Below are 21,639 nucleotides of genomic sequence, written 5' to 3'. Positions count from 1 at the left end.
TTTTTTAGAAAAATTAATTTATTTTATTTAAAATAGTTTTCTTCTGGTTCAATACAGATTTTTGAACGATCCAGAAGTATGTCAAACGAGTGATTTTTTTTCGGCTCGTTGCCCGGTATGTCCGCAGTAAGCCGCTGTAATCCTTTTGAATGGGATCTACGTCTGCATAAAGCTTTCCTTTCATGGGCATTTTTCCGAAAAGGAAGAAGTCGCACGGTATCTTCTCAGGTGAGTACGTAGAGTGGTTAATAGTTAAAATGTGATCTTTTGTCAAATAATCGGTCACAAGCGACAATCGAAGGGACGGCGATACGTCGATGTTTTGGAGATGTTCAATTCCATTTTCATCAATTTTAGAGGTGGTTTCGGCTGATTTTTTATGTATTCACGCAGAGTTTCTATGGAATTTTCGGTGACCATGAATTTTGATTGGCTTACATGTTGATCACCATTTGTGTCCTTACGACCACGTTGAAAACGTGGAAACCACTCATGCACTATTCTAGGAAATCATCGCCATAAGCTTATTTCATCAATTGAAACGTTTCATGAAATTCTCACTATACAATCAATAAAGACAGCAGAATCTAACGCACTAGTCGACATATAGATGGAGAAACCAGGGTGCGGTAGATACAAAAAGTCCTGTTTTCTTTGGAACACACCTTGTAAACCTTCCTTCTTAGACCCCTGGAGGGTGATGTTTTTATTCAGACACTAATTAATGGTGAAATAGATTCTTCGGGGCTATTAACCCCAATTAATTTTGCTGTTCCGGTCAGGATCACTAGAAACTTTCATTCTCTTTTTATTCCACGTCTACAAACTATGCTTGCTATAATCCCTGCCGCATTCTGTATAACGTAAAGGAGTTCTGCTGTATTTTGACTAGTAGTAATTATTTTTTATTAAATTTCATTGCAACTCAATAAAATTTAATTTACGTTTTAATTGCATGTAAATGAGTTCTTAAAACATATGTATCATTTGTTGTCTTACCTGTCAACTGTGAGTATGTGTCCATCACGAAGTCGAATCCAGGACACGGACTTGTTGCCAAGCTGCTTAACCTGAGGCAAACAAAAGTCAGTTGTCAGTTACTAGTAATGCAGTTTAATAAAATACATAATAACAATTTATGCGGTTATAATTGAGTTATTGAAGCATGAATATATAACTAAACTTTAAAACCTAGCTGTTAAGTTGTAAATGTATGATGTATTATAAAACTTAATAGAAAATAAAATTAATACGCTCTCAAAAAGCAGTAAATTTTGCAATTATGTTAGTATGTGTTGATGTCTGAAACTAAAATATATACTTGTATTATATACTTCTACTTCTTGTATAATGTATATAATATTTTGCCAGGATGGGTGACCGAAAATGTAATTTCAATGCTCCTAAGTACTGTCTATAATCAACAAGTGACAATTAAAGTAGCTCAAGAGAGAGCGGGATCGAAGAAAGTCAAATGGAGGCATACCAAAGTTACCACAGATTAACCGAGTGCAAATTACTGCACCGAAATGTATGCAACGCTTTTGCAAACAGACGCACACGACGAAACAAAATTGAAATGTAATTAAATACCAAAATGAACATGAAACCTATCAAGTAGAAACGCACACACACACAGTCAGGGAAAGCCATAGACGCACACTCTTCTCTAGCTGATATAATCGAAATGTGTCGTAGTTAGTAAATCTAAAATACATTTAAACACAGACATACAGACGGGTTCACACAGAGAGAGTCGTTTGTGAATGCGTTCTGGTATCCACATTTACATGAAAATTATTTTGTGTATTCAACACTTTGGAACAGATTGAACTAGCTTTCCCTTCGGCACACCCCGCAACCCCGATATCTAACTATTTCTGGCTCTGCAGTTGATCCATTAAATGCGCTTGTCGCCGCTTTCTAATTTGAATGTAATGGACTCATTAGGCACTCGATGCATGTGTCAGATTTAATTATGATAGTGCAGCAGCAGCAACATCAGGAGCAGCAAAATATATTCCTTAATTTAATACATTCAACAATTGCTGAAAAGAACTTGAAGGAGGTATGCCTTAAACAAGCCAATTGCCAACTGCAACGAAGTCAAAAGGATGCTCAATGTCCTTCACCTGACGACGTTAGCATGGAATGGAACAAGTGAGACCAATTTTGAAAAGAGCTCCATTCGGTCAGTTTCACTTGGGTCTGAGCCTGGGTCTGGGCCAGGCATTTGGCATGGCGATGGAGAAGGAACAAGCCGAGCCAAGCCAAGCCAAGTCGTCATTCAACTGTGCCACTTAAAGCGGCAGTTGGACAAAGAGCTGCACGGTATGCCAGCCGCAGCAGCATGGACTGGACATAAAGTGCAAAGGGAACGAGCATGAGTACGACTATGAGTACTCGTAATTGACAAACATTGAGTTGCAAGCTATTCACTTTGCCTCTTCACTCTTGAGGGCGGCAGGTGGGAGAGGAAGCAACGGCCGTTGCCGTTGCCGTTGAAATTGTGCCACTTAATTGACCATGACAACGAAAAATTAACATTGTTCCTTTTGTGGAAATGGAAGTTGGGGAAAAATGGTAAACGGGGAAATTACAGCGCAAAAGCGACGACGGCCATACATTTAATATTTCTCTGTTGAAGCAGCTGCCAGCTGCCGCTTGCCGGTTGCCTGCTGGCTGCCATGCGATTAATAGCTATGGCCCAACAATTTTGTGTCTGAGCCACACAAGAATTTGAATTTAATTCTGCCGTCGAGCTGTGTGTTATTTGGCCAATTACTGGGCATGCTTTTTGCTCCGAATATCAAGAGAATGCCTAAATTAGAATGTCTTAAAGAGTGAAGACTTTGCTCCATAAATAAATGCGACTCAGGCGTGATAATTGGCTTTGAAAGCAGACATTTTGCAAATTTCTTATATTGACAGAGACACATTGAAATATCCTTCAACTTTAAGTGCACTTCTCACAGCAAAATTAAAAAAATTCTCTTCTTTCATGGTGGAAAACTTTTGTCATTTTTGGGGTCCAAAAATAGAAAGCTAATAAATCAAATTTAAAATTTCCTACTTATAAGGATATAAGCTTTCGGCACAGCTTAGTTTAAGTATATTTTCATTAGTATTATTTAAGAGTCAATATTAAAAGATGAAAATGAGTTGTAGTTATGTTGGTCACACAAACAATAGTCAATTAAAAAGCAATATGATAATTTCGTGAATATTCATTATTAATATTTCAGCAAACCAAAGCTTTATTTTCAATTTGGGCCGTGAAATACATTTGGGATTCCATTGGAATTGCTTTACGTGAGCCTCTTTTTAAAGTTCTCGAGGGATATTATAGCACTTGTCGACTTTACGGGCGTGATAATAAGGGAAAGAGGCGAACAGGAGAAGAGATGTGGCAGGCACGTAATGCCATAAAACTAATTTGTTTAAATTTAATTTCGGTTTTCGGCGAACGCAATACAATATTTACAACTTCTGAGCAAACAATTTGCATGTTCGACGGTCAAAGTTGACCTTTAAACACCTGCGCAAACAGAAAACGAACCTGCCACCTGCTGCTACACCCCTTTCCTTTTTGTGTCCACGCGATGACCGAGGGGCATAATTTGGTGGCATTTGTTTTTGAGCTTTGTGTTAAATACACGATGCGGTCACACCTCATGGTTGAGAGCCTCGAGTTGCTTCGCAAATATTTACGCAATAAAATTTAATGTATTTTCTATGGCATGTCGATGGTCGATGGTGGAGGGAGGAGGGAGAAGGAAGGAGGAAAGTAGAGGCGAGGGAAGGATAGAGAATAACAATAATTACAAATAAAAACATGCACGCAAGGGCAAAGGCACAGCAAGCACGCAAAGCAATAGAAATGTCTGGTCATAAAAATAAAATAAAGCCAAAACTATGGAGAATTATTTGTGCCGCATAAGCAGTCAGATAATAAGGCGACTGATTAGGGTTGAACTCACCCGACAAGGCAGATAAGCATGTGTGCCGATCTGTGTGGTTACATTCGATGTGGCATAGCCATCCAGATAGGGCTCCACCAGCACACCACTCGCCAGCAGGGCGCCGACCTCGGGCATTAGAGGCGAGCTCTGAGCCGCCGCAAATGCTGCTGCGGCCGCTGACGACCCCACTGATGATGTCGCCGAAGCTGAAGCTGAAGCCGAAGCCGAGGAAGAGGAGGATGAGGATGAGGATGATGAATCCATGCCGCTCTCATCGAAATTGGCGGCGGCTGTGACTGCTGTGGCTGCTGTCGTCTGTGGATGTGACGCTGAAATTGATTTGGCCACAGAGAAAAGAAAGTTGTTTTCTTGTTAATCGAAATGGCAATTTGAGCTACGATTCGGCAAAGCTTCTGTCACGTACATGTCACACGTGGGACTCAAAGGTGTGTGTGCTAGTGTGGGTTATTGGAGGCCAAGGATCTGCCTAGGTTGTCTACATTAAAGCAAAGATTTTCAAATAGTTTGTACAACTATTTGATTACTTATTTCACTGAAGATAATCTTTAATTATATTTTGAATACCATTTTTACTACAGAATAAATTATCAATTTGAAAAATTTAATATATCGTTAAGGCTCATTAGTCTCATTGTCATTTTATTATTATCATATTTTCATATTATTTCCGCAACTATTTGCTTACTTATTTCATTACTTAGTCATTAGTCATTGAACATAATCTTGTTTTGATAAACTTCTTCACTACAGAATATATATTATAAATTGGATATATATATATTGAATTCAACATTAAAGTTCAGTATTCTCTTTTTTACTGAGAATTTCAATAGTTACTGATTTCATCAATAGATTTGATATTATATATTCTTAAATTTTGTTTTGTTAAAAGCACTGACTACAAAATAAATTATAATTTTAATATAATAAATAACCAATATATCGTTAAAGCTCATTAGGCTCTCGTTTTATACATTTTCTAATTTTATTGACGTTAATGCATAAATAATTTCACAGTTCGTTGTCGAAATTGACAAAATGAGCTCGATGACTTCCCAGCGGGAGCAGCACCCAAACACCCCAGATTTACCAACAACAACACAAACAATACCGAAAGCCTAACAACATTAATTGACGATGTGGCAAATATGCGCATGACGCGTATTCACACAAAACCCGCAGCGTGAGCTAACAGCTATACCGCCAAGTCAGCCAGCCTGACATGAGGACCTGCCACACCTTCATGCACACTCGCACACACACACACACACACACACTCGAACACTCGTACACTCACTCATACATCAGAAACACACACACAGCTCGCAACTCGTAGCTGCAGGTGACGGCAGATGGCGTGTCTGCTTTTGTTTTGTGGCGACTGTCAGTTTTTGGTTTCGAATTAATCAACGGCGTTTAAGTGGCTTCTACGAGTCGTCACCACTTGCATCAACCAACACCAACACCAACACCATCATCATCATCATCACATCACAGCACAACACATCAAGCACCGCCCTCATACTCGTACAGAAGCAGCTCTTGCTTTAGGAGTCGTGTTGTGATTTTCGCGCTGCAAAAGTTTTTTTTTTAATGAATGGCGTTCATTAAAATTGATTGTTGTTTGCGGCGTCACCACAGCCGATGACTTGGCGATACGCACTCTCCACTCAGTCCGCCTCCAACCCAATCCACTCATCTGTGTGGCGGGTCAGACGGATGAGTTGCTCAGCGCTTGAACGGTTGATAGGTCAATAGTGAGGCCCATTGGCAATCGCTGTTCCTACGCATGATATTTGCTGAATCGCCAATTAACCAACAATTTCTCCAAATGAAATGCTATTCGGCTAAATCGACCATCAACTTGCTCACCCCTTCTCTCTTCGTTAAAATTTCCATTGATTTTTACGCGATTTCGCCGTGATTTGCTTTCTTCCGAACGGACTCAGCGCAACTTTTTGGTATAAATTCGAATTTTGCGTAATGCTTCGAGGCCCCAAACAGGGCTTTTGTTACCATCTTTGACTTTGACTGTCGTCTGTCGCCTGCCGATGACAGTTTCACTTGATTTTTTGTTCAGTTCAGTTCAGTTGGGTTTAGTTTTATTTTCATTTTTCTATTTTTAGCTGTGAATCGAGATTAACGTTTGTTTAAATTGAAAACGCGTCCATCAACTTTTGAATCTCTCGATTGGATGGCAATTGAAATAGGGATCTATTCTACCCTGACCCCAATGCCCATTCACCTGGAAATGCAATTTTGAAAAAAACAAAAACTTGTGGGAAAAATATTTGCTTTTGCATTTGCCAACACACACACAGAGAAATGTATAAATATGTATATGTTTTGTAATCGTATAATCCTTGATGAGCGGTTTGAAATGTACATTGTACTAAAGGCTGAAACTAATTGGAGTATTTAACCAACCAGTGAATAATTCATTCCGCGATCTCCGGGGTACTATAAAATCAATTCAGTACTGAATGTTAAACAAAATACAAATTCCATTAGCCTATTTGTCGCATACATTTCAGTTAATATAAAATAAGAAAGCTTTCAGATACCCGCTAGCCATTTTAATGAAAGCAAAACAGTGCGGTATTAATTTTAAGATATACAAAATTATATTCCAAATACGAAAAACACTAAAATTATACCAAGAGCTATGTTTGGTATATTGATATAGTACTACATTCGAAATATAGCATAGCAAAATATATTAAGACAACTAAGACCCGTAGTAAGTCGGCGTTTTTGCCCATACAAAAGTATTTCTTAAATAACTTCTACAATGTGTATGTCAGCGAAATTTTCAGGAAACATAAAAACTACAGGTATCATTGTCTGTACCGAAATTGTCTAGCTTGTTATTCGATTTATAACGATTTGCGGGGCAAATCTACATCTACAACTCAGTTAACAGTCCACTCTGCACAAAAAAAGTAATTCGTTAAACAATATGCTTTAAAGCGAATGTTTGTAATAAATATATTATGAAGGCTAAGTGAAAAATATAAAATGCTAAGCTGTAGTTAAGCGAGGAATGTCTGTGGGTGTAATGAGTGTCGCTACTTTCAACACTTTACTTCGCAGATTATTATATGTCTACTACTTGACAGACTTCCAGTAATTTAATTTTCTATTCACACTCAATTTATTTTTTAATTTACCATAACAACTTAAAAGATCTGTAAATTTAAGCTTGTCTGCCTTTTGGGCAAATGATTTGATCTGAGCTTGTGCTCCAATTAAAATGGCGAATGACTTCGAGCTTGACAACTCGCATGTCAATTTAATTGCAACGACCTTTTGATGAAAACTGCGACGGTTTGAGGACGTCAGGTTAGAACCCCAGAGATTGTCATATGCCAGGCAGGCTACCGGCAGCTGACTGAAGAGGGACACCCCGAGAGATAGAGAGCGAAGAGAGAGAGAAAAAGATAGAGGGAGGAGACTCCGTCTGTACCAGAAATCAGCAATCATTTCATCTTTGCCCATTTTTTTTTTTTGTGTTGCTTTTCAGCCTTTAGCAGGAATGAACGCTCTGTCATTGACAGTGTGTGGCAGTGCCACAAAAAGTGGAAGCAACGTAATTGACAAAAGGTTTTATGCAACCAATGCCACAGCAAGCGTCCTATCGCAACGTTCTACTCTCTGTCTGTCTGTCTGCCTGCTGCCTCACTGACAAATATACGCACGAGTGCCTACATAACATTCACATACACAACTGACACCCACACATACACATACACGGAACAGCCATCGGCGACACAACCACTTACACCCCCACACACACACAGTCACACATGCAGAGCTATCGACACGCAAAAATTGGAGACGCGTTGAAAAGATCAAAGCCGTTCAATTGTCAGTGACGAAAGCTTGAGAGCATCGCAGGTGCTCTGGGAGAGGGTGGAGGGGCCTATAGAAGAATGGCAGGATGGCAATGTGGGAGGTTAAAATGCGGGTTCCCAGCACTTGGATGAGCGACACACATAGGAGCAGCGTGTGATTTGTCAAAGCACGCAATGATTTGTCCTGCCCCTGGGACAGTTCGCACTCATACAATTTTTGCTGGGTTCTGTTCAGCTATGACTGAGGCTGAAACTGTGCCGCTGGCAGAAATTTGTGACATTTGCAGTTTCCACAATGAAACTGGCAATTATGCAAAGAGATGGAAGAGAGAAAATGTGCGATATTTGGCATAGAATTCGAGGGAAATTAGGCAAAGGGCAACAGAAAAGAATACAATAAGGAGGAACAAGATAAATAGTACTATCCTTTATGTCTGATTCACATATTATCACCATCGAAAATAAATATAGGAAATTACATATTTCGTATGTGTAAATTAAAAAAACTATTGAATATGAAGACAAGACACGAGTCAATTCTGTTTGCGTACTGACTGCATGTTTCTATATTTCAACTATACTATGGAAATTCTCGAAAATAACTTATATTAATTTCTTTAAATCCTAGACCTTATATAACTAAAAATAGTTAGAGGAACACTTTCTATTTTATATGTGACGCTCATGTTCCACTTGTGTTGTTTCTTGGGGTATGAAGTGTATCTTAAGTTCCAATTCATGTGCTTTTATGATCAATAAATAACCATATATTAGGTGATGTATTAAATCAGTCTGAGGCTAACTTAGTGAAACTTCGTAACATCCTCATAAAATTGTAAATCAATGTGTCTTTCTCTCACTTATCATAATGAAATTCAGTACTTTTAATCAGTTTATATAACGTATTATATACACACTCTCAAAATTTTGAAAGCTGTACTCAATTCTCTAACGGGTTGAAGGTAAGAAACCATTGAATTATACCGATCAGAATCCTTCACAATGATATATTCGCCCATGCAGTTGACGGATTAAAGATGTGCAGTCCCGGCGCTTGTTGTCAACCTTGCTGCGTACCTTGCTGTCAACCCTGCTGTAGCCCTTGCTGTGGCCCTTGCTGTGGCCCATGCTGTAGCCCCTGCTGTAGCCCCTGCTGTAGTCCCTGCTGTAGTCCCTGCTGTAGTCCCTGCTGTAGTCCAAACTGTTGCAGTGGTTGCTGTGGTAAATGTGGACCGTGTTGCTCATCAGGTTGCTGCGGTGGCTGTTGCAGCGGCTGCTGCGGTAGCTGTTGCGGTCCGTGTTGTGGCAGTTGTTGTGGAAAATGTGGGCCATGTTGTGGACCATGCTGTGGGCCCTGTTGCAGTCCTTGCTGCGGCTCCTGCTGTGGTCCTTGCTGTGGACCCTGCTGCAGTCCATGTTGCGGATCCAAATGCTGCTAACCCACTGATCGTCGTCAATCGGTTAAGCAACTGTTCAAGTCCTGCGACAAAATACTACTGATCTATATATATACATACATATATATTCGTTATGACCCGTTAGAGAATTGATATAAGACATCCACACTTCGAGCAATAAAAGAAAATTGTAATTCAAGGAACTTGTAAATATTCTTTATTTCCGTTTGACTGTCCGTCCGTTTGAATTAACACCTAGACCTCAGATGTTATAAGAGATAGTGCTATATATATTTTTTTCAACACCACTTGTAATGTTTGCACGCAGATAAATTTTGTTTCTATTTTTTGCTACAACCACTTTGGCCCCCCGAAAATAAAAAAAAAATAAATAAATCGAAAAGAATAGAGTGTAATTTTAGAGACGGAGTCGCTATTCTTAGTGCATACAACAATCATATTGATCAGTTCTGAAAATTTGATTGTGATCATATAAAAATTGAATAAAAGTTATTGAACAAATGATTTTGTATGGCAAATAACGCTTAGTGAAAACGGGTCTTAGTTGCTTTGGTTGACAATATCAATTTGTTTCTACATCGATATACTAACTATAATCTTCGGTATATTTTAGTATTTTTGGGTATATTAATTGGGTATATTTTTACAATATAGTTTTAATACAAATGGGTTGCGAGTACCTCGCAGTCGAGCATACTCGACTACCGCCCTCTTACTTGTTTCAGTTTGTGGCAACATATAACTAAAGTCAGTGAAAAGAAGAAAAATAATACTAAATGAATTTTACATTTCAAATTACTTAAAACTATTTAGCTTTTAAGGAAATGTCCCACATATTGAAGACAGTCTTGTTTGCTCAACGTTGTTTGTTGTCGGGGGGAATGCTTCTGGCAGGATATTAATGAAAGAATGTGATGAAACATTTTGCATTGCCTTCGCTCAGGTAAAAGTTGGTCATTTGAAAGTTATGTGAATTAGTAAACAAAACTTTGTGTACGAAAAATTAATTAAAATATCAATTTCAGCAACATGACAGGGCCACTACACGACAACGAACAACATCTACACGCAGCCGAAAGGAAATACAACACACATACACATTCGAGATACAAATACAAAGATGAGTACCAGAAAATACTTACAAGCTTTTTCGGGGGATACGCACAAAGCCAACGATGACAACTACAAGATTCTGTGAGATGCTCGTATTCTCGCATAACCGGATGTTATTTACAGCTGCTGCAGTCAGCGGCAGCTGACACAACTTTGCATACTTTAATTAAACATTCTACACTGCAGATGTACATACACACACACAAATACACAGTCGGATATACGAATATGTATCTACATATACAGAACGAGAGGGAAACTTGAACAGATACAGATACAGAGCAAAGCAAGCGAAGCAAAAGTTTAAATAAATGCTTGTTAAATGTCGCAAAATTGCCCGCAGACTTTTCCCAGCACTTACTAAGTAACTACGTTTGAAATTCTGCGGCAGTTACTTAACAATTTCACTGGAAAATGCCCATAAGCATTCTCTGTGCATATACTATACGGATCCAGCAGATACAGATACATTTACAGATGACTTCTCCAGATACACATAGCACTCTTCTCAACCGAATGCCAGGGTCCAGCCACTGCGAACTTAATTAGGGTTAATTAATGTTAGAAAAACACACAGACGCACACACACAGAGTCACAGATACATTCACAGTCGCAGATATTGACTAACGACAAATTGGCATACAATTTACATTCTGCTGCGACGCACAAATGGAGGCAGCATCAGCTGGAGCAGCCAAACCGGAAATGAGTTTTCAAAAGCCCGGAAGGCAGCAATTATGTGAGTAACTCTGTAATAAACGCACTCTTTCACTCTGTCTTTCTTCCTCTATTTCTGCCACTCTATAGTTATCACCTATTTTTACCACAGTTTTAATTGCTCTACTCTTTTTATAATACTGTTGAATGCTGACATGCTAATACACTCGCATGGGGTCCGAAATTAGATGCCGCCTCGCATTGGCAATCTATCGTATCAGTTCGTTCAACATTCTCCATAGGTAGACGTGAGTCCAGAAACCTATTTGCATATCATCCAACGCCTGCCTCGAATCCCTTTCTTTGTCAAAAGGAAAAGCACAAAAAGTGTCTTCATGTTTGTGTACTTTGCGTATGTTTACACCATGTAACATGGCAAATCCAATTTAGTCTGCTTTTCCTCACTCCCCACGAAGGTACTCCTTTGCTATGTACTGTGTGTCAGCTCAACTGTGGCCTTGGGGCGTGGCCTGCACGGCCCCTTTAAGGTAGCTCCTTACCATACAGTTCACTCAATCTCAATGTGTACCTCGAATGTATTTTATTTTATTTCACCTTGGCCGTAGACTAACGAATTTGCTGTCCCCAAAGGGTGCTGACAACTTTGACAAAAAAGACAAACTTCTGACTGAAAATTTCGGTCAAAGGTGGAATCAAATTTAATCTTCAAGTCCTTTATGAATGGAACCTATTGAAATCATTCAAGTTGTTAACAAATATATCTTTGGCAAGCACTAGAATATTTGAGTTATAGTAATATCCAACTTACTAATAAATACAACTGCATATATTTAATCCAATTAATTTAGATTCCATACTGATTTAATACAATTTATTCACGATCCGAATTCAAACTATTGAGAAAGTCTGACGTATACAGATATGATTTATAGTTGCATTCAGAAATCAAAAAAAAAAAGCTTTAAAATACACATTTGCCACAAGTTACCATAAATATTTGATTTGTTGCGAATTAATATGAATGCAGCATGACCCAAATGCTAAAATGTTTTAATTTTTTGCGCTAGCAACAAATTTTAATTATACTTCAGATAAACGTGATGACCAATATTTTGGGTTTATATTACGATAACACACATTGCACGCCCATCTGCGTTTGACGCGTTTCAATAGCAAAGCGCACTAAATAATAAAATAAATATATTTATGATGAAACGCAAAAAACCACAGAGTTGTACATGAGAGCAAAAACATGAAGAACAACAACATTGCAGCACTGAACACTGACAACCATTAGGTCATGCTTAATAAACTCAAATAGTCTGTGGTTTTTGCCATTTGTGCGCCTCACTAGACTGAAAGAGTGTCTATCAGAAATGCATTTGGACCATCGATTATCACGTATTTTGCATTTGTCGCTTTGTTTCAATCCATTTATTATGCTATTTATTTATTAATTATACAACAAATTATGTGTTTATCGCTTTCCAGCTAAAATTGACAGTCTTGACCGCACACAAGTATGCAAACAGATTTGACCGCTCGCTTAAATTTCTTTTTCAGCTCCGATTGTTTCCTATTTTCCGAATGCGGTTTTTGCCACCAATCATGAATGGTTAATTTTAGATATATATAATTAGCTACGAAATGTACACTATTTTATTATTACTTTCTCTCTCTCTCTCTCGCTCTTGTATTCCAAATTGAATTATCTGAAAAATATAGTTTTCTCGTGTTTTGTGGTAGGTGAAAATGATGTATTATGAATGAAATGCAACGTTAATTTCACCGATTTGTCGCTGGTAACATGTTGCAAGCTGAAAAACATTCGTTTTCAATTTGCAAGTGGCAAACAAATTGCTGTAATGTAAATGCTGGTGGAATTAACTAAATTTTTGGCAAATCCGCATAATGTATTTGATAATGAATGAAACGAATGAAATAGAATATTTTGCATTTACCACTCATTTAGTTGTTGTTGTAGTTGTGGGCGAATTAGAATTCGAGTTGAGCTCCACGTTATGTAATTTCCTAACGGACACTGACGTGAGTGCTCTAGATACAGACATAATAGCACTCTCCTGCCGCGCGTTTAATATAACACCCACTCTTACGAGTACGGCGAATAGTACATAGCGTACATGTGTAGGTGTAAATCTCCACCTGTGGCTACATTCATCCATCATTAGTTCAACACAAAAAGGATTTTATGATGCGGTAATGGTGACATAAAAGCACGCACCTCTCCTTCCACTTGAAGCGGAGTGTAGTGAAGTGAAGTGAAGTGTAGAGTGTGCACCAGCAGTTGAGGGGAAATTGAGGTATTGCCGGGGTTGAAGTATTTTTTATGTTTTATGCCTTTTGAGCAAACAAGTTGGCGTATTTTTGAGCTAAGCTCAGCACATACTGCGGACATAAACTGTCGACTCTCGACTGCCGACTGTCGACTGTCGACTCCCGACTGCCGACGCAAAGGCTGTCACCTTTTTACAAACATTTTAACTAAGCCACAACTTCCGCAACGTGCCATTCAAGCCGCTCGTATACAGTGCCTCCCTTCCGTCATTCTACCAGCTCATCTGCTGATCATAAAATGCATAGTAACTTACAACCAACACGAATACTCTTATACCCTTTAATTTCAGCTTCTGGCAAAGAATTTCTACAAAAATTTTGGCAATATTATGATATCTTCATATTATCAATGTCAATATAAAGTGAATTGAAAAACTTTTCAATGATAAGTTTGGTATACCCAATTGCTAATAATAGTCCAGGGTATTCCATAGCATAATAGTTAAGTGTACATTACTCGTATTTGATGTTGTATGGTTGGTTGTGTGGGCATGCGATGTTCACACGTAGCTGACCGACTTTGGCCGTAACTCAACTGTATGTCGCATAACTTAGTTTTCTATGCTTAATACAGTTTTACGGGCACTGCACAGCATCCGGACTCCGGACTCCGGAGTATACAATCTCTCTCTCCCTCTCATTCTTTGTGTCACCCCCTCGGTTTCTTGTTCCGCTGTCAGGAGTCAGAAGCGACAACATTGCCGGATGCTCTGCAAATACTTTAAAACGCATAAAAATTCCAACACGTCGTAAACTCGAAGCTTTTAGCATCCCCTCTTCGCACCCCTTAAACAGTCAGAAATCAACTACACACACACACACACACACACACAAAGATATGACCAGCCACAGGCAGAGAAACTCGCTTTGTTGCAAGTCATGCACATCAAGTGAAGTTGTTGCTGCCTGTGGTTGTTATTGTTGCTTTTGTAGTTGTTAGTTGGTTTCGTCTCGTCTCGTCCCGTCTCGTCTCATCTTGCCACCGTCACGGACACCTTGTCTGTTCCGCTGCAGTTAACCTGTAAAGTAGCGCAATTTGTTGATAGCAGCTGAAATTTCATTTGAGAGTAGTTTATATTTTTTATGCTCCCATAATGATGCAACTACGACTGCAGTCCGTGGAGCATGCATGAGGAAAAATGTAATGCGCTCTAAACACGTTTTGCGAAAAAATAAAAAATAAAATTAAAAAGAAAGTGCAAATGCAAATGCAAATGCAAACGTAAATGCAAATTATAATAAAGGGAATTGTTTCTTATGTCAATTATGCGGACTGCATAACTACTTTGTGTAGAATGTTGCACGACTACCGCGCAAATAACTCAAAGATAATTGCTGTTGCTGCAAAAGTATCTGACAGATACACACGAGGACAAGTGCTGTACAAATGCAAAGTAGTTGACGTGCACTCGAGAGATAGCCTTTAATTTGGTTTAAAAATACATGGAGCATGTCTTCCCAGCTGCACTTATTTCTATATGACACATCCTGTCTTTATGTCTCGAAAGCTTTGAACTTTGTACCAAGAATGCTGGCACGTAGCTTGTCGTCTAATTTACTTAGGTGCAAGATATTAAAAGATAAATGACATCCTTTAAGTACCATAAAAAATGCAAAGCGCTAACAAATTTATTTAACTGCGCATGTGAACTTTTTATGGACAGAGACGAAAGTTTCGCTCAGTTTGCTGAAGCTCGGTTCACCTCAGTGGAGTCAACATTAATATCACTTTACCTCAATCTGTCCAATTTACCAATAAAACTGCTGCTGAATCACAGCCGAAAGCGCTTTAAACTGCAATGGCAAAGTATAGTAAAAGCGTCGCAACTCCATATTGTGGCCAAGTTCGAGGATGCTGCAATATATGCTTCGAGTAGAATGTGTTGATGTTGTTGCAGGAGCAACAAAACTGCCTTTTAACTTTTGCATAAAAACAACGAAGCCGGCAGCAGTTAGTGCAGCAGAGTCAGCATCAGCGTCAGCGTCAGCTTCAGCAAAGGATGCAACTTTCAACTGCTAAACGAAAATATAAAACACTTAACTCGACGGCATCCAACGATGGTGATGCTGAAGCTGAAGCTGAACCTCATGATGCTGCTCTGCTGCCCTTCTGCTGTTGACGGTGACTCATTCAAGCTGTGGAACGTGGAACGTACCAGAGATGCCTCCAACCAAACCAAAATACACACAACTTACAAACACACACACAAACACACTCCCACACACGCACACATGGTTTACTTACCCAGACAGAGTGCTTGGCCCATCTCAGCTCTTCTTTGCCCTGTGGCAGCTACAATTTGATGGCACTGTGCGACACTCTGACTGCCCGACCAGCCGGCTGATGGACCGACGGACGGACTGACAGATCGACAGACTACCAGGCAAACAAACAAGCAACAGAGCAGGAGCAGACAGGGCACAGCGTTCGCTGGCTGGCTGTAAATTTGGGTCAGTTTTTGGCAACAGACAGTAGCCAAATGCTACTCCATCTGGGTGCCAATAACAAACAGTGGAAAAAGGATAAATAAATACGACTAAAAACAATTTGTACCTTTGCTCTATTTGTTCCCATTTTGTCTAATTAAAGAAAGAAAACGTACTTGAACGAAAAGAGCTTAAAAACAATTTAATATATCTTTAAACTTATTCTTAAAAACTAATTGAATATAATTTTTAAAATAATTTTTCCTTCTCCTCCGACCCTATAAAGTATATACATATATTCTTAATCAGGGCCATGTCCATCCTAGATTTTAGAGACTATATAAAAAAGGCTGTAATTCTTTTTCGACTTCACTTGTTTTGTTTGCAGGCAGATCAAATGTGTTTCAAATTTTTCTTTCTTGTTTTTATGTTATGTATTAAGAAGAATACTCACTAGCTATAATATTTACAATACTTTTATATTTTTATATCACTATTAACAAACTTATAAATTTCTCCATCAATATTTAATGTATGTAATTTATGCATCTGACAACATTTCGGTTTTTTTTTTTAATGTAATACTGATATATAAATTCAAAACATATGATTCAATATCATCTTAATCAATAAAAAAGCATTTAGTTAATAAAAAAGAACTATTTATAATAATAGATAATAAAAGATTAACGATATCTTCCAATTTCTCAACTCTTTTTTATGAGCTAAAATCCACTGTGCGAACTTTGCTTTGGTAGTTGTCAGTGGAAAACGCGACCTTATTGTACTATATTGCCAGAGTGAAGAGAAGTGAAGGGGAAACTTTGCGTGGTTTTAATAAATAACGGGCGAAGTTTAAATTGCCGTTAGCATAAATTATGAGCAGTTAGAGCCTTTGGCTGCTGTGCTCGCATTGAGTCAAAGACGACGCCATTCTGGCTGCGCATCGTCTTGACGATGAGAGCCAGCAAAAAGCAGCACTCGCTTCTATTTTGGTTATGAATTTGGGCAGCTTTGTTACCAAGACTCAATGGGGAGGCAAAGAGAAATTTCAATTTGCCTGCATGCTGTTTATGGGGCACGGGAAATGACGACCAACTCATAAAGCATTTCCTGCACTCATGAATCGACTGCAGCCACAGAAAGAGCAGCAGAAGCAGCTGCCTTGCAGTTGTTTTTGTTGTTACTTTACTGAAGTTCTTGGGTTTCTTTTTTCGCTTTTCGTTTTTTGTTTGTCAATTCTTAGAAAATGGAACACTGCTTGGTTGCTCGCGCAGCCTTGGGTTGCTATTATACGCCGCGGGTTGCCTTTATGTTTACCTATAGATTTCAAAGCCAGCGTCAAAAACGGCCAGCATATCCGGTTCTTAGAGCATACTTTCCAGCGAGTTTCGTCTTACATTCAGACCGCAAGTATTTCACATTGTTTGCCAGCAAATAAAAGGAATAAAACTAAACCCCTTCGCATCGCATCGCATAGCATCGCGTGCTTGTGTTTATTTGTTTTCCCCCGCCAACTCTTTGGAGTGCCATTATTTCCACTGTGCAGTGAGCCCACTAAAATTTGTGCTCACAATTCCTGCAGGCTTTCAACACTCATGCAAAATACACTCTCCGCCCTTAACCATAATAATAGCTTAAAGTATTTTAAGTGATTCAGCAGTAAATATATAAATATATATTGTAAACACATAAAATTATTAACATATGTTAATTCTTTGAAGAAGTAAAATAAAAGTAGTAGAAAATAGAAAATTAAAATTTGTATTTATTTGCCAGACTATTCATTATTTCATTACTTAACCGAGGCTCCAAAAATTTTTTATATAGTACAAAAACAAAATTATTTTTACAATATCTTTAATTTGATCGTAAACAGGCACAAAAAAGAATCTTCCAATAAGAGTAGGTGAAAATATAAAAAAAATTTTCATTAGCAAGGCCCAAAATGGTCGGAATAAACGTTCGTTGTTTGAAGAAATTCCCTCAGATACCTTGAGTCCGTTCAAGTCAATCAGCTTTTCTTCAAACGTTTTAATACAATTTTTGTGCTAATATTAAAGAGAGAAAAGATACGGAGTTTATGTGAAAATAGACTAAACTTGCATTTTCACACAATATTTTCATCTTCATTTTTAGTTTTCTCGATTTAAATGATTTTACCAGCTTGCATAGGATTATTGAAAGAAATCCAATTTTGTTTTAAGTCCAGCAGTTCGAACCACATTTTGTGTGCTTAACTTTGTCAATGTTCTTCATATGGTATTTGCCTTTGACCTCTTGCTTAGATATAGACAACCATGATATACTATAGACAGCAGCCAGTCCCCAGCATCCATTGGGTGCCATTTGCATTTAAAATTCGAACGAATTTTGTTTTTATTTTGATGCTAAAATGCACTGAAAATGAATTTTTGCATAATGTCCTTAAGTGGGTGAACACTCAAACGGGTAAGTGAGGCTGTGTATGTGTGTTTGGGTATTTGAGCCAAGTCAAAACCGAAGCGGGTAACGAATTCTAGAGAGAATTTTGCGGCCTGGCACAAAAAGAGCAACCTGGGAACCCAAACGACCAGCGGAGCCAACGAGTTGAGTTGCCCAACCATCCGACCATATATGCAAATTGCGCGCATTGCTCTGTCATGAATTGTCACCCATTTTCCAACTGAGATGCTTCGACACGCGTCCTGAGGTCTGCACCACAGCATCAGCGAGCGCAGAGCGGCGCAGGCACAGGCACAACGTGCATGTTGCGTGGGAGTGGCAATAGGAATTGTCCGACACCCGCGCCCACCACAGCTCTTTGTACATCGCCATTGACAGCAGTCCCTAGAAGGCAGGGCCAAACCACAAAACACTCTGACAGCAGCATTCACTGCTGCAACATTACAGCTTGCATCGGTGTACGTGAGTGTGTGTGTGTGTGTTTGGATATGTACGAGTATTCAACACTCATACGCCCTGTGCTCCATATGGCAATCGGCATGAATATATCTGCTGCTAATATTGCCCACGAAATGGCTTAGAATTGCTAATTTGATCAGTGTGTGCACGTTTAATAATCCTTTCTTCCTTTACGCCGAAAAGCGTTTTTTTGGTATTGCGCATACGCAACGTTTTTCGCCCTATGTTCTCTTGTCTTTCTATTTCTCATTTTATGAGGCCATTCGAGCTGGCCGTAAAGATTGATAATTATGTCAGGCTAATATTATGCGCCATAAAAATGTACATCAAAACCAAAATGTTTTATGGGATATATTTTGATTTTGCCCTCTTGTCTGTCCTTCGCTTATTTTTTGGTCTACACATTTTTTTATTATTATTTTTTTTACTTTAATGGACAAAAGCACACTGTAGCTGTCGGAACCAATGCATATAAACAATAACAATTGAAATAATAGCAAAAGCGTATTCAGTTTTATCCTTGCAGCCTAGTCAACGGCGTTGATGTGAAAGGCTTACAATGCAAATCCCCCAATGCCGTATTCTCTTTATATTCATTTTCATTCCTGTCCTCCCTTGGTCTCAGCGCTGTTCTTATCTATCTGACTGTCCGACGATTTAATCGCAGTAATGGAAATGTCTTTTTTTATTAGAGGTATCAGTTCGAACGTATTTCTATTCGAGTGTTTCCAGTTTCAATTTGTAATAACTTTTATCTATTCGTTTGCGTTGTCATTGAACGTTGTGGATTCTAGAAAAGCCGATTGGTATTTTGTACTTTCAAATATTTACTATAGCTTTCATTTAATGCCAAGAACAAGCCAGAAATACTAATGTTTTAATTTATAATCAAATTTGCTATACATAATATTAATTAATACTTGACAATTCAAATGGCAGAGACTAGTAAAAAACATTAAATTAAAAAAAAAATAACATTGAAAAAAAAAATACGTCAAAATTAATTTAAAGTAACATACAATTTCATGACTAACTATAATTTTTCAAATGATTTTCGCTTTTGCGTTTCAATTTTTTTAAATGAACTAAATGAATTTCTTGACTCATTTGTAAATATCGTTTTAAGTGCAAAGCTGGAAAGCTGGAGGGAAATGTCATGTAACTGAGGCCAAGTTGATGTTAAATGGCAAGTTACTATTTCTAAACAAGTGCCAGCATTTGGGAGTATGCAATGCAGCTTTCGATGGCTGCCGCTGGGTATTCAGCTGGCTCTCGTGTCGCCAAATTTATGGCTAACAATATTTTTGAAAACTATGCAGGGTCGAAGAAAAAGCACAACGAAAGTTGGCGAATGGGGAAAGAAAAGCAGAGAAAACGCACAACAAATGGCAAACAACGTAAATAAACAACGCGTTGCTCATGGCCGGAGTTTGGGATGCATGAAAGGATCGGGGATCGGGGATTGGGGGACTGAGAATTGTGGAGCTGCTGCGGAAGGAAAGGGAACAATGCGGCAACGTAATTTGAATGCACAATGCAAGCCGAGCTCGTGCTCTGTTATGTGTGCTGCTTGGTAATGCAGAGACATGCAGCAGGATGCGGCATGCAGCATGCGGCAGTTCACCCACTCGTTCGGTTTTATCTTTATGCCTTGTGTCATTTTTTCCTTGCTCTCCTTTTTTTGTTGTTCAACGCTTATTGCATTTGTCTCGATTCGTTTGGTTCGCACAAAAACAAATTGCCGGAAGTATGCAAATACATGATGCAGCTTATCAGATATTGTTTGAGAGTTTGGATCTGACTCTGCTTGTCGTTCTCTCTCTCGGTCTCGCTTTCTCTCTCACTCTCGCTCTGGCTGTGAGAGTGCGGCACTTGGCACTCATTTGCCTTGCAAAGCAAAGGACGCTCACCGCTTCAGGATCGTTGTAAACAAAAGTAAGGCGACAGCAAATAACTCTCAGAAACACTTGTTCCGAATTGAACTGTCAGCTGCAATGGCTCCGCCACCTCCAACCATTGCCACCCACCCCTCGACACTCATCCCTCATCCCTCACCCCTGCCGCTGCCGTCGCCGCTGCCATTGTTGCCCGCCGAAATTGAATTACATTTTCGCTCTACGAGTACTTTATGGTAAAAGGCCCGTCACAAGCCAAGAGTCCAGACAGACAGACAGCAAAGATAAAAATTAATTAAATATTTTTATCCATGTCTGCCGCAGATTCTACTTTTTATTTTCAATTTTTCTCCTTCGTTCTATTATTTTTGGCTAAGACTCAAAAATTGCTCATCTGCTTTGAGTAGTTCTTTTTTTATTCACGCTTGAATTCTTTGTCGGCCTTGTGACAAAGAAGATGCGATTTTCGGATGCCAGTTTAAGCGTAAAGCCAACAAAATATTATTGCATTGTAATTATAAGATAATACGAGTGAAGCCCTAAAACCATTCAACTAATTTCAACAAATATTTACATTTGGTCTGAATCTTAAAGTATTGATTAAAAGGAACTTTATGTTGAAAATTTTCTAGCTAACTTAAAGAAGTTAATGTACATTGAATTGTTTCATGACTCTCATGTTATTTCGATTGATATACTTTACCTTTTTTTCAAATTCTTCAAATAACTTGATTAATTTGTAGTCAATAAGTTTATGTTAAGCTGTTAAAGCAACTTTCCTGAATTAAGCTACCACAATTTGCTGTTTTCCACATCTGATTCACATGTTGTATTTTTTTCACTGAATAATAATATTCACTGTCATTTGTAATCGGTCGAACTTTATGACATTTATAGAGACTGACAGAAAACAGGACTGACCACGCTGGACATGAACCAGCCTAAGGCGCCCCAAATAAGGAAGGACATCCCATATATGCTTACAGATATACATATATACATACTGCTTTG

At 38.6% G+C, this 21,639-nt stretch overlaps 1 protein-coding gene and 1 long non-coding RNA gene across 2 annotated transcripts in view; one reads left to right on the top strand and one right to left on the bottom strand.

Moving 5' to 3' along the window:
- LOC117573830 (hemicentin-2) overlaps nucleotides 1-21,639 on the bottom strand; it is a 74,475-nt gene that overhangs the window by 13,605 nt on the left and 39,231 nt on the right. Inside the window, exons 3-4 of the mRNA XM_034257260.2 lie at nucleotides 3,981-4,291; nucleotides 1,000-1,070 (exon numbers count right to left, since the gene is read on the bottom strand). Of these exons, the coding sequence (XP_034113151.2) occupies nucleotides 1,000-1,070; nucleotides 3,981-4,291 (382 nt within the window). The remainder of the gene's footprint in view (nucleotides 1-999; nucleotides 1,071-3,980; nucleotides 4,292-21,639) is intronic.
- LOC127565824 (uncharacterized) lies at nucleotides 8,658-9,437 on the top strand. Its single transcript, XR_007955215.1, has 2 exons — nucleotides 8,658-8,799; nucleotides 8,861-9,437. It is a non-coding gene; the product is annotated as an uncharacterized LOC127565824 (long non-coding RNA).

Source organism: Drosophila albomicans, chromosome 2R (assembly GCF_009650485.2).
Source record: "Drosophila albomicans strain 15112-1751.03 chromosome 2R, ASM965048v2, whole genome shotgun sequence".
NCBI classification, from domain to species: Eukaryota; Metazoa; Arthropoda; class Insecta; order Diptera; family Drosophilidae; genus Drosophila; species Drosophila albomicans.
This window is presented reverse-complemented; position numbering and strand designations above follow the sequence as displayed.